The sequence below is a fragment of the Carcharhinus amblyrhynchos genome, unplaced genomic scaffold (assembly GCF_965287045.1).
Source record: "Carcharhinus amblyrhynchos unplaced genomic scaffold, sCarAmb.v2.hapA chromosome_292, whole genome shotgun sequence".
Taxonomy (NCBI): domain Eukaryota; kingdom Metazoa; phylum Chordata; class Chondrichthyes; order Carcharhiniformes; family Carcharhinidae; genus Carcharhinus; species Carcharhinus amblyrhynchos.
In genome coordinates, this window is record NW_027650032.1 from 179,387 (window position 1) to 193,056 (window position 13,670).

Sequence of the window (13,670 nt, forward strand, 5' to 3'; positions counted from 1 at the left end):
TCCATGTCCCTGTCTAAACGTCTTTCAAATGTTGTAATTGTATCCGCCTCTACCACCTCCTCTGGCAGCTCATTCCATACACACTCCACCCTCTGTGTGGAAAAAGTAGCCCATCAGGGCCCTTTCAAATCTTTCCCTTCTCATCTTAAACCTGTGCCCTCTAGTTTTGACTCACCTACCCTGGGGAAAAGACCTTAGCAATTCAGCTTAACTACACCCCCCATGATTTTATAAACCTCGCTAAGATCACCCCTCACCCTCCTATGCTCCAGGGAAAGAAGTCCCAGCCTATCCAGCCTTTCCTTATAATTCAAACCTTCCAGTCCCGTAACATCTTTGCAAATCCCTTTTTGTGCCCTTTCCAGTTTAGTAACATACTTTCCACAGCATGGCGATCAGAATTGTACACAGTGCTCCAAATATGGCCTCACCAATGTCTTGTGCAGTTGTACAAGATGCTTCATTTTCCAATTTATTTAAGGTTGAGATATACGGATTTTTGCTCTATTTCCGAGATATGGAAAGTGAGGGGAAGTGGAATTAAGGTCAATGAAGAGGTTCAAGGGGCCACTTGTTCCACTCCTGCCTCTATTTCTTATACTCCCCCACTGACCCACTCTGATTATTAAAGGTTCTGATCCAAAGCTACGTTGGGTCATTTACTAGAACTAAGGGGCATGGCCTCAAAATAAGGGGGAGCAGATTTAGGATTGAGTTGAGGAGGAACTTCTTCATCTAAAGGGTTGTGAATGTATGGCATTCCCTGCCCAGTGAAGCAGCTTAGGCTACCTCATTGGATGTTTTTAAGACAAGGATATATAGATTTTTGTACAGTAGAGAAATTAAGAGTTGTGGTGAGCAGGCGGGTAAGTGGAGCTGAGTCCATGAAAAGATCAGCCATGATCTTATTGAATGGTGGAGCAGGCTCGAGGGGCCAGGTGGCCTACTCCTGCTCCTAGTTCTTATGTTCTCCAGTTGTTTGTAACAATCGACTCATTGACTTAACAAAGAACGAGGGACCAGTTTAGAAGTTTTAACCAGTTCGGAGCAGAGGCCCATTACTCAAAGCCAAATAAAGTTCCAGTTCTGTTAGATGTCCATTCACATTCCTAATGGTGATTTTCTTTAAATTCTATTTTTCTTGGGTACATGGGCTCATTGGCTGGGAAATCTGTTGGACTTCAACCTGGTGTTGTGAGACTTCTTACTAAACATTTATTGTCCATCCCTAACTGCTCTCCACTTTAGGGAGCATTTGAGGGTTGACCATTGCTGTAGGGCTGGAGTCACACGTAGGCCAGGCCAGGTAAGGATGGCACATTTCCTTCCCTAAAGGACGTTAGAGACCCAGATGGGTTTTTCCGACAATGGTTTCATGATCATCATTCCAGAGTTTGTTTTTCATTGAATTCAAATTTCACCGTCTGCTGTGGTGGGATTCGAACCCAGGTCCCCAAATCTTGTGCTGGATCTCTGGATTGCTAGTCCAGTGACACTACCACTAAGCCACCACCTCCCCATATGGTGATAGGGCCTGACCATTGATGGAAAATTCCATGGCCAGCGATCAACCTGAGCTGTAGCCAGTCTGTGTGGGGCAGGAAGTTTATATAGCAAGGCAAGACTATTTTAAACTCGGGTGATCTAACACCAGACCAATACAATTCCATACAAGCAAGTATCTTCAAATACAGCTTTGTCCGCCCATTTACAAACACCAAAAATTTCATCACAATGACCAACAAAAACAGCAGTACAGATGCATTCAGAGTTCCAGACTGATACAAATAAAAGTATTTTGTCTGGCGTGTTATATAAAAGGCTGCCTCAGCTCTGCAATCCTGTAAAAGTGTGGCCGTAACTTCAAAATGGACCCATCTCAAAATGGTTTCCATGATTTCGATTGGCAGCAACGGGCATTGCCGGCCAGGAGGATGGTGGCATCTCCATGGCTCATCACCTCTACTCTGGGGGGGGCGCAGTTTAGATCACAGTTGAGGAGGAACTTCTTCACTCAAAGGGTGGTGAATCTCTGGAATTCTCTGCCCGTTGAAGTGGTGGAGGCTGCCTCGCTAAATATATTTAAGTCACGGGTAGATAGGTTTCTGATAGACAGGGGAAAGCAGGAAAGTGGAACTGATCCACTTCAGTTCAGCCATGATCTTATTGAATGACGGGGCAGGCTCGAAGGGCTAGATGGCCTACTCCTGCTCCTATTTCTTACGTTCTTGGTCTGATACCCAGTTATGAGCTTCAGGCATCAGCGCCTGAATTGTTCATGGTTGTGGCATCTTCCAACATGCCCCTCCAGGTAGCTCTCACGGAAGTGGTTATGGTTAGCCTGGGCCACAGCCTAGGAATGGACTCACCAGTAACAAGAAGACAAGAATTAGAAGGAGTAGGCCACCAGGCCTTTGCGGTCTGTCCCACCATTCAGTACCATCATGGCTGATCTATGCTGACCTCATGTCCTTCCAGTGCTATTTCCCCACAGCGTAGCCCTCAATTCCTCGATCTAGCACAGGGAAGGTGATGGCCTAGTGGTATTATCACTAGACTATTAATCCAGATACACAGCTAATGATCCAGGGACCTGGATTCAAATCCGCCATGCAGATATGGAATCTGAATTTATTAAAGAAATATCTGGAATTAAGAACCTACTGATGACCATGAAACCACTGTCGATTGTCAGAAATACCCACTAATATCCTTTAGAGAAGGAAATCAGTCATCCTTACCTGGTCTGACCTTCATGTGACTCCAGAGCCACAGCAATGTGGTTGGCTTTCAACTGTCGTCAAAAATGGCCTGTGCATTCTCAAAATAGTTTTCAGAAGCTCCCTTACCTACTTCCTTCCTCTAATCTTCCCCCTTCTCTCATTTTGCTCTGATCCTCCCTCCTTGTTCCCAAGCCCTTTGTGAGTCCCGTTACTTTAGTTCCATCTTCTTTGTCCCCCTTTAACTCCCACCAAAAGTCCTCACTTTCCTCCCCTCTTGGCTTTGTGGCAATGGAGAGTCCTTGCACCCATGGATCTCTCTCTCACTCAGTTCAAGGGCAACTGGGGAATGGGCAACAAAGGCTGGCCCAGCCAACGGCACTCATGTCCCACAAATGAATAAGGAAAAGGAGGAACAAGAGGATTGAATGGAGGGGGGCATGGGTAGGAGGCGCAAATTACTTAATAAATGTTACCCCAATAAAAATGACAGAACAGTAATTCTGTTTCTCTATAAGCTATTTATCAAAATTGGACACCTACCCTTAGGTGACTCACTTCTTTGCCTCTTGATTTCCGGACAATCGCTATTGTTGCTTGGTGAACATACTCTCCTCTTCCCTATAATATCATCTGTGGGGTAAAAAAGAAAGAGATAAATATACATTATACTTTCTCTTCCACCACCACTGAATTTGACACAGACTTATGTCGCTTTGCAATGTTGGTGCATCAGTATAAATTCATGACAGAGGTCCAGTTGTTTTTTCTTTTTTCTTTCCTCCCCTCCCCTCCCTGCCTTCCCGCTGCTGTAAATTAGGGATTCCCCCCCCCACCCTTTTCTCAACTAATTAATCCCTCTGCCCTCTCGCCTGAGATCTCTAAATCACCAAGGCTGAGAGAAACAGAGAGCTCACACTAAAAAAAAACTGACCTTGCTTGCTCTCTCTCTGTCTGGATAAAATACTTCCAACACAGGCTATATAATATGCAACGCAAAATGTGGTCACTCCACAAATGAACCCACCCCCTCCCCCCCACTCACCACCACCGTATCTCCATAACCCAGGCTGTCAATTTTACCTGTGCGTTCTCAAGATTGTTTTTAGAAGCTCCCTCACTTATTTCCTTCCTCTAATCTGCTTCCTTCCCCCACCATGTTGTTCTGATCCTCCCTCCTTGTTCTAAAGCCCTTTGTGAGTCCCGTTAGTTTAGTTCCACCTTCTTTGTCCCCCTTTAACCCCCACCAAAAGCCCTCACTTTCCTCCCTCTTGATTCTGTGGCAGTGGAGAGTCCTTGCATCCGTGGCTCTCTCTCTCTCTCTCGCTCTCTCTTAACCCCGACGCCAGTTTCTGATATACAATTACAGCATACACTGAACAGATTTAAAATCAATATGTCCCTAATATTACTGGTGAGACTGAAAGCATGATGCTGCATACGAGCAGGAAGCGCCAGAGTGTGCGCATTTAAAACAACAAATTTTCAGCTGTCAGGTGTTTATTAACCAAACTGAGGAGACTGACACATGCAGTAGCATTCATTTCTCCTGACTGATGAATTCAGAATGCTGCGGATCACTTATTAAATCCACACCAGCCCTTCCAACACGCCTTCAAAGTTAAGCGTTACAATCACGGGGAGAGGGGGGAAATGGAAATAAAAAAGGCACAGTGGCTTCGATCCCTGGCTTGTGCTGACTTAGCCCCAAGCAGCACAGTAGGGGGTGTTGCAATTGTCCTGGAGCGCTCTTAGACTGAGGCGGGTTGGTGGTGGAAAGGGCGAAATAAATCTGCCAGCGTCCCCATTAACCTTTGCTGGGAAGTGCACTCCTTCGGAAACGAGGGGCCGGGCCAGCCACGATGCCGTCCGCGGCCAACCCTCACCATCCTTGCTCGCAAATCAAGACAATCCCTACAGTGCAGGAGGAGGCCATTCGTCCCATCGAGTCTGCTCCGACTCTCCCAACAGAGCGTCCCACCCAAGCTCTAGCCCTGTAACTGCACACATTTCCACCACTTACACCTAATCCGCACTAAGGGACAATTTCACATGGCCAATCCACCTAACCTGCACATCTTTGGATATTAAGGGGCAATTTGCATGGCCAATTCACCTAAAATGCATATCTTTGCATACTAAGTGGCAATTTGCATGGCCAATTCACCTAAAATGCATATCTTTGGATACTAAGTGGCAATTTGCATGGCCAATTCACCTAACATGCATATCTTTGGATACTAAGGGGCAATTTAGTATGGCCAATCCACCAAACCTGCACATCTTTCGCTATTAAGGGGAAATTGGGCATGGTCAATCCACCCAACCGGCACATCTTTTGACACCAAGGGGCAAATTAGCATGGCCAATCCCTAACCTGTATATCTTTGGATACTAAGCAGCAATTTGGCATGGCCAATCCACCTAACCTACACATCTTTGGACACTAAGGCACAATTTAGCATGACCAATCTGCCTAACCTAGACATCTTTGGACATCCAAGGACAATTTACCATGGCCAGTCCATCTAACCCACACATATTGGGATACTAAGGGACAACTTAGCAAGGTCAATCCACCTAACCCGCACATATTGGGACACTAAGGGGCAATTTAGCATAGCCAATCCACCTAATCCGCACACCTTTGGATTATGGGAGGAAACCGGAGCACCCGGAGGAAACCCATGCAGACACGGGGAGAACGTGCAAACTCCACATAGATGGCAGCCAGCCACTTGGAGCAAGGTATCAAAGGAACCAATGCGCACAACTCTCGCTAACTGCGATAGTCCCAGGGAACTCGCTTTACAAATGAACAAATTCTTATCTCAAAACCAGAGTGGCAGCCGTAGCTTGCCAGGACAACATGTGCACACACATACACACAAGCAAGCAAATGCATGTAAGACTCAGAAAAATTAGATGGATCATAAAAGGTACATTCCCTCCCTCTTGTGAGATTAAAAACCCAAGCACCTAGTAACCTTTAAAAACAAGAGAGAAATTATTTCCGAACTAAAATGATTACCATTTATGCAGCAGGAGTTCAGGACTATAAGGCTCCGGTAACATGACGAAGGGGCAGTGTACTTTAATATAATTTGAAATATAAGATTAGCAAAGTGGCAAGAAAATGGATGTAACGTCATTAAAAGCCACAGAGCCAGGGTCAATTTAGTTATCTTCTTTTTCCCGACAGTTTAGAAAAAAGGATGACTTTCAGGAACGGAGCTGGCCTCGGAATAAGACACCAAATTCGAGCAATTCTTCGGCCTCGTGAAATCTGAAGAGTTTAAAAAAATCTTTCCCCTCTCCCAAAAATATAATCACTTTCAGAAAGCAGTCGGGGAAGGGTTGAGACTGTGAAGGGTTCCGTCATTCTGGAACACTGTCGTGCAAACAACAGAAAGAAAGAAAACGGGGGTTTCATCCTAACCCAACATTCCTGGATCTTCATTTCTCACAGCAGGCCCTCATTCCCAACTATAACTTATAGATACCAAAAGTATGCAACGGAAAATTGCCTGCCGCGCTGAGACTCGTGAGTCCAAAATTTCTACACGTGGGTCTGGCATTAAGAATCACAGAATTCCCTACAGTGCTAAAGGAGTTAACTTGGCCTATCGAGTCTGCACCAAGCATAATCCCACCCAGGGCCTGTTCTCGCAACCCCACATATTTACCCTGCTAATCCCCCGACACTAGGGTCAATTTAGCATAGCCAATCAACTTAACCCGCACATTTTTGGAGTGCGGGAGGAAACCAGAGCACCTGGAGGAAACCCACACAGATACAGGGAGAATGTGCAAACTCTGCGCAGACAGCAACCCGAGGCTGGAACTGAACCCAGGTCCTTGGCGCTGTGAGGCAACATTGCTAACCACAATGCCACGGATAGTCTGTAGGTTAAATGGATTGGCCGTGCTAAATTGTCAGTAGTCGGTGGGTTAGATGGATTGGCCATGGTAAATTGCCACTGGTCTGTGGGTTAGATGGATTAGCTATGATGGATGTGCAAGGTTCAGAGATCGGGCCAAGGGTGAGCCTGGGTGTGATGCTCTTCAGCAAGTCAGTGCAGTCTTGATGGGCCAAATGGCCTTCTTCTACACTGTAGGGATTCTCCAATTCACACCAGTGGGATCGTCTGGTCTAGTCGATGGTGCACCCTCACCACAGCCTGCCTGATGGACATAGGGTGGAGTAAGTAGGAAATCCCATTGACAGTGGTGGGACCAGAAAAGCCCGCCACCGGCCAACGGCACGCTGACTCCCACCATGAGAAACACGCCATGGTCAGACCAGAAAATTCCCGCTTCCCCCCCACCGAAAAATTTCACTTGGAAAATGCAATGTTTTTGCTCCATTCCCCAATGAGCTACTCCAAATCAGCAGCGCAAGAAGCTGAACTAATTGTGTCAAAAGAACATTAGCGATAGCAAGCTCTTGGCTTCCGAATGTGGAGAGAGCTCCAGTTGACAGAGGACGAGCGGTATAAATAACTCAGCAGTAAAACTTAAAAGCACCATCCATAGTTTGAACGTTTTGTAAATTATGTTTTTAATATGGGGCCCATTAGTTGTCAAGAGTTTAACGAGTAGCCTTTTAGTCACTCTGCTTAGGGAGCCATTTTAACCGGGGCAGCTGAAGGAGTGGTAGACCCCATATTATTAGATGCACTGCAGGGAATTAGGTTGATAGATCCTGTTATGATGATATACTACCGCCATTATATCACTCCGGTAGTTCAGCACGTTGCAAGCCACTTGGGTCTTGGCGCACAAGTGCGATACAACTTTTATTTTCCATGGATTCAGCAACAAGCCTGTTTAGCAGAATAATAAATAGCCTCTCTCTTTTTCCCCCCAGTCATTTCCTAAGAATTCAGTTTCTCCCTGAAGTCCATTAGCTATCCTTCAGCCTCTCACACATGGCACCCATTAAAGAACAGCAGTCAGCTGCCCGACCACAAAGCAACTATCAACGAGCAGACCTTAACCCCTGGCACCTGATGTCCCACACATTGCCACAGGATGGCACGGTGGGTCAGCACCACTGCCTCACAGCGCCAGGTTCGATTTTGGTCTGCATGGAGTTTGCATGTTCTCCACATGTCTGCATGGGTTTCCTCCGGGTGCTCCAGTTTCCTCCTGCAGTCCAAAGGTGTGCAGGTTAGGTGGATTGGCCATGCTAAATTGTTCCTTAACGTTCCAACATGTGCAGGTTCGATGGCTTAGCCATGATAAATGTATGGGAGTTACATGGATAGGGCAGGGGAGAGGGACTGGGTTAGATACTGCGGGCGGCACAGTGGTTAGCAATGCTGCCTCACAGTGCCAGGGAGCAAGGTTCGATTCCTGGCTTGGGTCACTGTCTATGTGGAGTTTGCACATTCTCTCCGTGTCTGCGTGGGTTTCCTGTGGGTCTTCCCACAATCTGAAAGGCACGCTGATTAAAAGCATTGACCCAAACAGGCACTGGAATGTGGTGACTAGGGGCATTTCACAGTAACTTCATTGCAGTGTTAATGTAAGCCTTACTTGTGACACTAATAATTAAACTTTACTGGGTCAGAGAGTCAGTGCAGACTCAATGGGCCGAATGGCCTCAACTGTACTGTAGAAATTCTATGATTCCTAGCAAGGGGCTCACCAGACACCAACCAGGAGCGGGTAACACTGGTCAATTATTTTTTGTTGTTGTTTATATGGGGACCCAGGCATTGGCAAAGTGCCAATCCAACCGAGAGTAACTAATTCAGCACAGGAGCAAATAATTGTGGGTGCCGCAAATCTGAAATAAAAACAGTTCAGAAATACCTAGCAGGTCAGGCAGCATCCGTGAAGAGAAATGAGACTGACATTTCAGGTCAATAATCCTTCAATGTTTGATTGCATGAAACGTTAACTCTAGTATTGCTAAAGAAAGATACAGGCTGTCAAAATTTTTCATCTTGCACTCATCAGGACAAATGCAAGAATACCAAACTTCAAAGTGAGCAACACATTATACTGCATGAGGAAAAGGTGCTAATTAGTTGGCAAGACAACTCTGATTGGTCGAGGCATTGCCATGGAGAACACATCAGAAACTACTGCTCCCCACCCTTTTGCTTAAGTCTAAAATTGCCTGGATGTGTTCCTTTTGCTTCCAGGGGGCAGAAGCCTGAGCATAAATATCTGTAGCTTCTATCAAGCTTAAGTGAACCTGACTGATTATTTTAAATTGGTTGTTTGTGTAATTTTTTTTTGTTAATTCATGGGACATGGCTGGGCATTTATTGTCCTTCCCTAGTTGCCCTTGGAGGGCAGTTGAGAGTCAACCACATTGCTATGGTTTTGGAGTCACGTGTAGGCCAGCTCAGGTAAGGATGGCAGATTTCCTTCCCCAAAGGATATTAGTGAACCAGATGGGTTTTTTCCGACAATGGTTTCATTGTCATCAGTAGCTTCTTAATTCTAGATATTTTTATTGAATTGAAATTCCACTATTTGCCGTGATGAGATTTGAACCTGAATCCCCAGAAGTAATAGTCTAGCGATAGGCTATCGCCAACATTCATTAACTCTTCTTCCCTCTCCACAGATGCTGGCTAACTGGCTGAGTTTTTCCTGGTGTTTTCTATTTTTAACTCTGCGCAGACCTGCGATCAAACTCCTGGCTGGCGATCACGCAGTCACACAAGTTAGCCACTCAGGGAAGCTTACCCTAAGGTTTACCTAGAGGTCAGCTTTCTCCATCATTGTTGCCAAGAGCTGAAGTTTCAAAGCTGGTCGGATAGTTTCACAGGATTGTTGAAACAGACTGTGCCAAACTCATATTAAAATGAGAATAAGAACACGCAAAGCTGACACTATAACACTTATCAACCACAGCAACTTGGAATTGGCAGAAGCAATTTCTGGAACTGGACCCATTTCCCTTACTAATTACCCTGGGGTACTAATTAAATGATAATGAATGAGAACACATTCATTAATTAGTCATTAATGAATGCCAGCGTGAGTTTAGACTGAAGACACAAAAAGTTGCATAATGTGCCACTCATTGAATTCCTTGAAGTTTCTTCTCAAGATACTGAAGCATTTCTAATGAGTTTATTCAGGAGGGGAGTGGAGCCTGAACTCACAGAAAGCTGTATCTGTCGCTGGCCGCACGCTGGTAAACACAGACATGGTTGTGGAGTCATTCCATCTGACACTACATTCAGTCCCGCTCTGCAATGTCACAGTGGATGTGATGGGCTGGTGGACAGCCAGTTTGCTCAGTTGGCGAGGTGGCTAGCATGTGGATCAGATTAATGCCAAACAGTGCGGCGACCGATCCCCATCCTGGCTGTGATAGACCTGGCATGGTGGTTCGCACTCCTGCTTCACAGCACTAAGGGCCCAGATTCAATTCTGGCCTCGGGGCCTGCACATTCTCCCTGTATCTGCGTTGGGTTTCCTCCGGGTGCTCCGGTTTCCTCACACAGTCCAAACATGTGCAGGTTAAGTTTAAGTTTATTTATTAGTGTCACAAGTAGGCTTACATTCTCACTGCAATGAAGTTATTGTGAAAATCCCCCAGTCCACTGGTTAGAGGCATTAACCCTGAAGTGTGGCAACTAGGAGAATTTCCCAGTAACTTCATTGCAGTGTTAATGCAAAGCCTTAGTTGTGACTAATAAATAAACTTTAAACTAGCTGCCACACTCCGGCGCCTGTTCGGGTACACTGAGGGAGAGTTTAGCACGGCCAATGCGCCTAATCAGCATGTCTTTCAGACTATGGGAGGAAACTGGAGCACCCGGAGGAAACTCACGCAGACACAGGGAGAACGTGCAGACTCTATACAGACAGTGGCCCAAGCCAGGAATCGAACCCAGGTCCCTGGCGCTGTGAGGCAGCAGTGCTAACCACTGTGCCACCATGTCGCCCCTCAGGTTAGATAGATTGGCCATGCTAAATTGCTCCTTAGTGTCTCATGATGTGTAGATTAGGTGGATTAGCAATGGTAAATGTGTGGGGTTATGGGGATAGGGCAGGGAATGAGCCACTCTTACAGAGTCAATGCAGACCCGATGGGCCAAATGGCCTCTTCTGCACTTTAGGGATTCAGTGACTCAGGGCCTGTCTTCTCCCCGACCCAGAGTAAAAAATTCATGGCTCCTTGCTGCAGTTGAGTGAATAATCACCAAGAAACTGCTTTTGGCCAGGGAACTAAAGAAGTGGCAGCGTACATCCCCATTTTCAATGTAATAGGGACCATTATCTGGCCCCAGAGGGAGAGAGCTTCAGGTATTGGGTTGCCAACCCTTCAGGATTGCTGCGGAATTTTCCAGGAATTGAAAATTAATCTCCGAGACAATACTACAAGCAAAGTCCGGGTGAAGAAATATCAGCTGGAATTCTCCAACCTCACCCGTGGCTGGGATTTTCCAGTTCCACTGCAGTGAATGCAGATTTGGCTGAGCTCCAAATTCTTCAATCTCATTGGAAGCGACAGCAGGGTTTTAAAAAAAAAAGCTTCTTTATTAGTGCCACAGGTAGACTTACATTAACAGTGCAATGAAGCTACTGTGAAAAACCCCTAGTCACCACACTCTGTTCAGGAGAATTTAGCATGGCCAATGCACCTAACCAGCATGTCTTTCGGACTGTGGGAGGAAACTGGAGCACCCAGAGGAATAAATAATAACATGGGGAGACATGGGGAGAATGTGCAGACTCCGCACAGTCAGTGACTCAAGCTGGAAATCGGACCCAGGTCCTGGTGCTGTGAGGCAGCAGCGCCAACCACTGCGCCACCATGCCACCCTGTCCAGAGAATTCTGGCTACCATGGGGCCATTAGAAATGGGAGTGTTTTTCTACACAAAAACAAATGCTTTGAGCCCTTCTTCTATTGATTAGTTTGTGAAAATACCAAGAGACGATCTCATTGGCAACCAGGATCAGCAACAACTGCCTGCCTTGTCATCAACACTCACAATCTCATCAATGAACTAAAGATGGCTCGACTGTGAACTGAGGGGGGGTGAGTGGAGTCAGGAGGTCGCGTGAGGACATTTCCGGGGGTATGCCCATTCGGAGTTGTTATCCCAATCCAGTTGCTCGGTCGGAGACCCTGTGGAGATTGCCATGGCAACAGGAATTGGGGGGAGGGGGTTAGCGATAAGGGCACTCTCCACAGCTTTCTGGAAGCTGCCATGTCCATCACACCAGTTGGAATCCAGTCCCACCTTTTGCAATGGTGCACCAGTTTATATTCTTTTTAATTATCATGTGATTAAATCGCTGGAAAAAGGACTTGTTACCTATCCATAGAATCATACAATTCCTCCCATGCAGAAGGAGGCCATTGGGCCCATCGAGCCTGCACGGACAACAATTCCACCCAGTCCCTATCCCCATACCCCACTTATTTATCTGCTAATCCCCCTGACACAAAGGGGCAATTTAGCATGGCCAATCCACCTAACATACACATTTTTGGGCACTAAGGGGCCATTTACTATGGCCAATCCACATAACCTACACATTTTTGGACACTAAAGGGCAATTTAGCATGGCCAATCTACCTAACCTACACATTTTTGGACACTAAGGGGCAATTTAGCATGGCCAATCCACCTAATATACACATTTTTGGACACTAAGGGGCAATTTAGCATGGCCAATCCACCCAACCTACACATATTTGGACACTAAAGGGCAATTTAGCATGGCCAATCCACCTAACCTACATATTTTTGGACTGTAGGAGGAAACCGGAGCACCAGGAGGAAACCCAGGCAGGCATGGGGAGAATGTGCAATCTCCACGCAGACAATGACCCGAGTGTTGCTGTGCAGGGATGGGGGTGGAGGGGAGATTTGAACAGGAATTCTGATCCTTGTTAGGAAGGCAGTCCCCGGGCCAAGGGAGACAGGCAGAGAGGACTGGAACTAGCGGAGTTGCTCTTGCAGGGAACTGGCACAGACACTATGGGTCGAATGGCCGCCTGATGGGCTGCAACTGTTCTTATGATGCTGTCGTCCCTGGTTTGTGCAAAGCAACTCTCCAAGTTTGCACCTTCCGAGAGAGCGTGGGGTGGATAGAACATCCAAATGATAAAACGCAAACCTTTTTTGTTGGAAATGTGTGCCTGGCTCTTGAGCGGAAATATTTTGGGTTTGATTTCCCCTTCTTCCCTCTCACCCCATCGAAACAAACTGCCACAGGATGAGGGCAGCTGAGAGAAGTGTTAGGAGGCTGATGGCCACCTAAGATGTTTTACCCGCCTCCACTTGACCACTCTTGCGAGCACGCTTGATAAATATTCACTGATGTTGCCGAACAAAAAAAAAATGCGCAACAAATAAATTTAATAGCTCGCAAGCTGCTCCAATCCACCTCAGCAGCTACCTCTAATCTTGCTGCATTTTCACCCTGCAGCTAACAGGCAGAGAGACTGAGGGAAGCTCGGTCTTGGCCTGGTGGTAGCTAACCCCTTAACACCATTTAAAAGTCTGCCTGCAATTCACTCAGCCCTCCCCAGCTCAGAAAGAGGAAAAAAAATCCGCACTAATGTCCAGCCTGTGACAGCTTTGACAGCCAGACTCCTTAATTCCCTTTCCTGAGTCCCTTAATCTGTCATCTTTATCAGGCTGGGTATGTGTCAGGCAGCATACAGAAACCCTCCCTGTGATCAATCTCAACATTACATCTGACAGAATGGTGCTAATAACTTTTATTGATCTCATGTTTTGCCCGTCCTACTGGACTGAAAGGCTGCCATCGATTGGCTCTCTGCTTCCTCTGGGAGAATGGGAGAGTGTTATCATGGTCTCGGGGGTTTGTGGTTTTCATTTCTCCCCAGAAAGCAAAAAAGGAGAAGGGGAGCAGAAGCCCAGCACGGTGGCTCCCAAACCAGACACCCATTTGTCAATAAAGTGTCAGGTCAGGGGGGATTGGGAGCGGTTATATT

The 13,670-nt window shown here is 46.5% G+C and overlaps 1 protein-coding gene across 1 annotated transcript in view; it reads right to left on the reverse strand.

Annotated features, from left to right (window-relative positions):
- LOC145339030 (sterile alpha motif domain-containing protein 11-like) overlaps positions 1-3,353 on the reverse strand; it is a gene marked incomplete at its 5' end in the record, with an annotated part of 118,141 nt that extends 114,788 nt beyond the window's left edge. Inside the window, one exon of the mRNA XM_080183456.1 lies at positions 3,264-3,353. Coding sequence (XP_080039582.1) covers positions 3,264-3,353 — 90 coding nt within the window. The remainder of the gene's footprint in view (positions 1-3,263) is intronic.
- Positions 3,354-13,670: the final 10,317 nt, after the last annotated feature.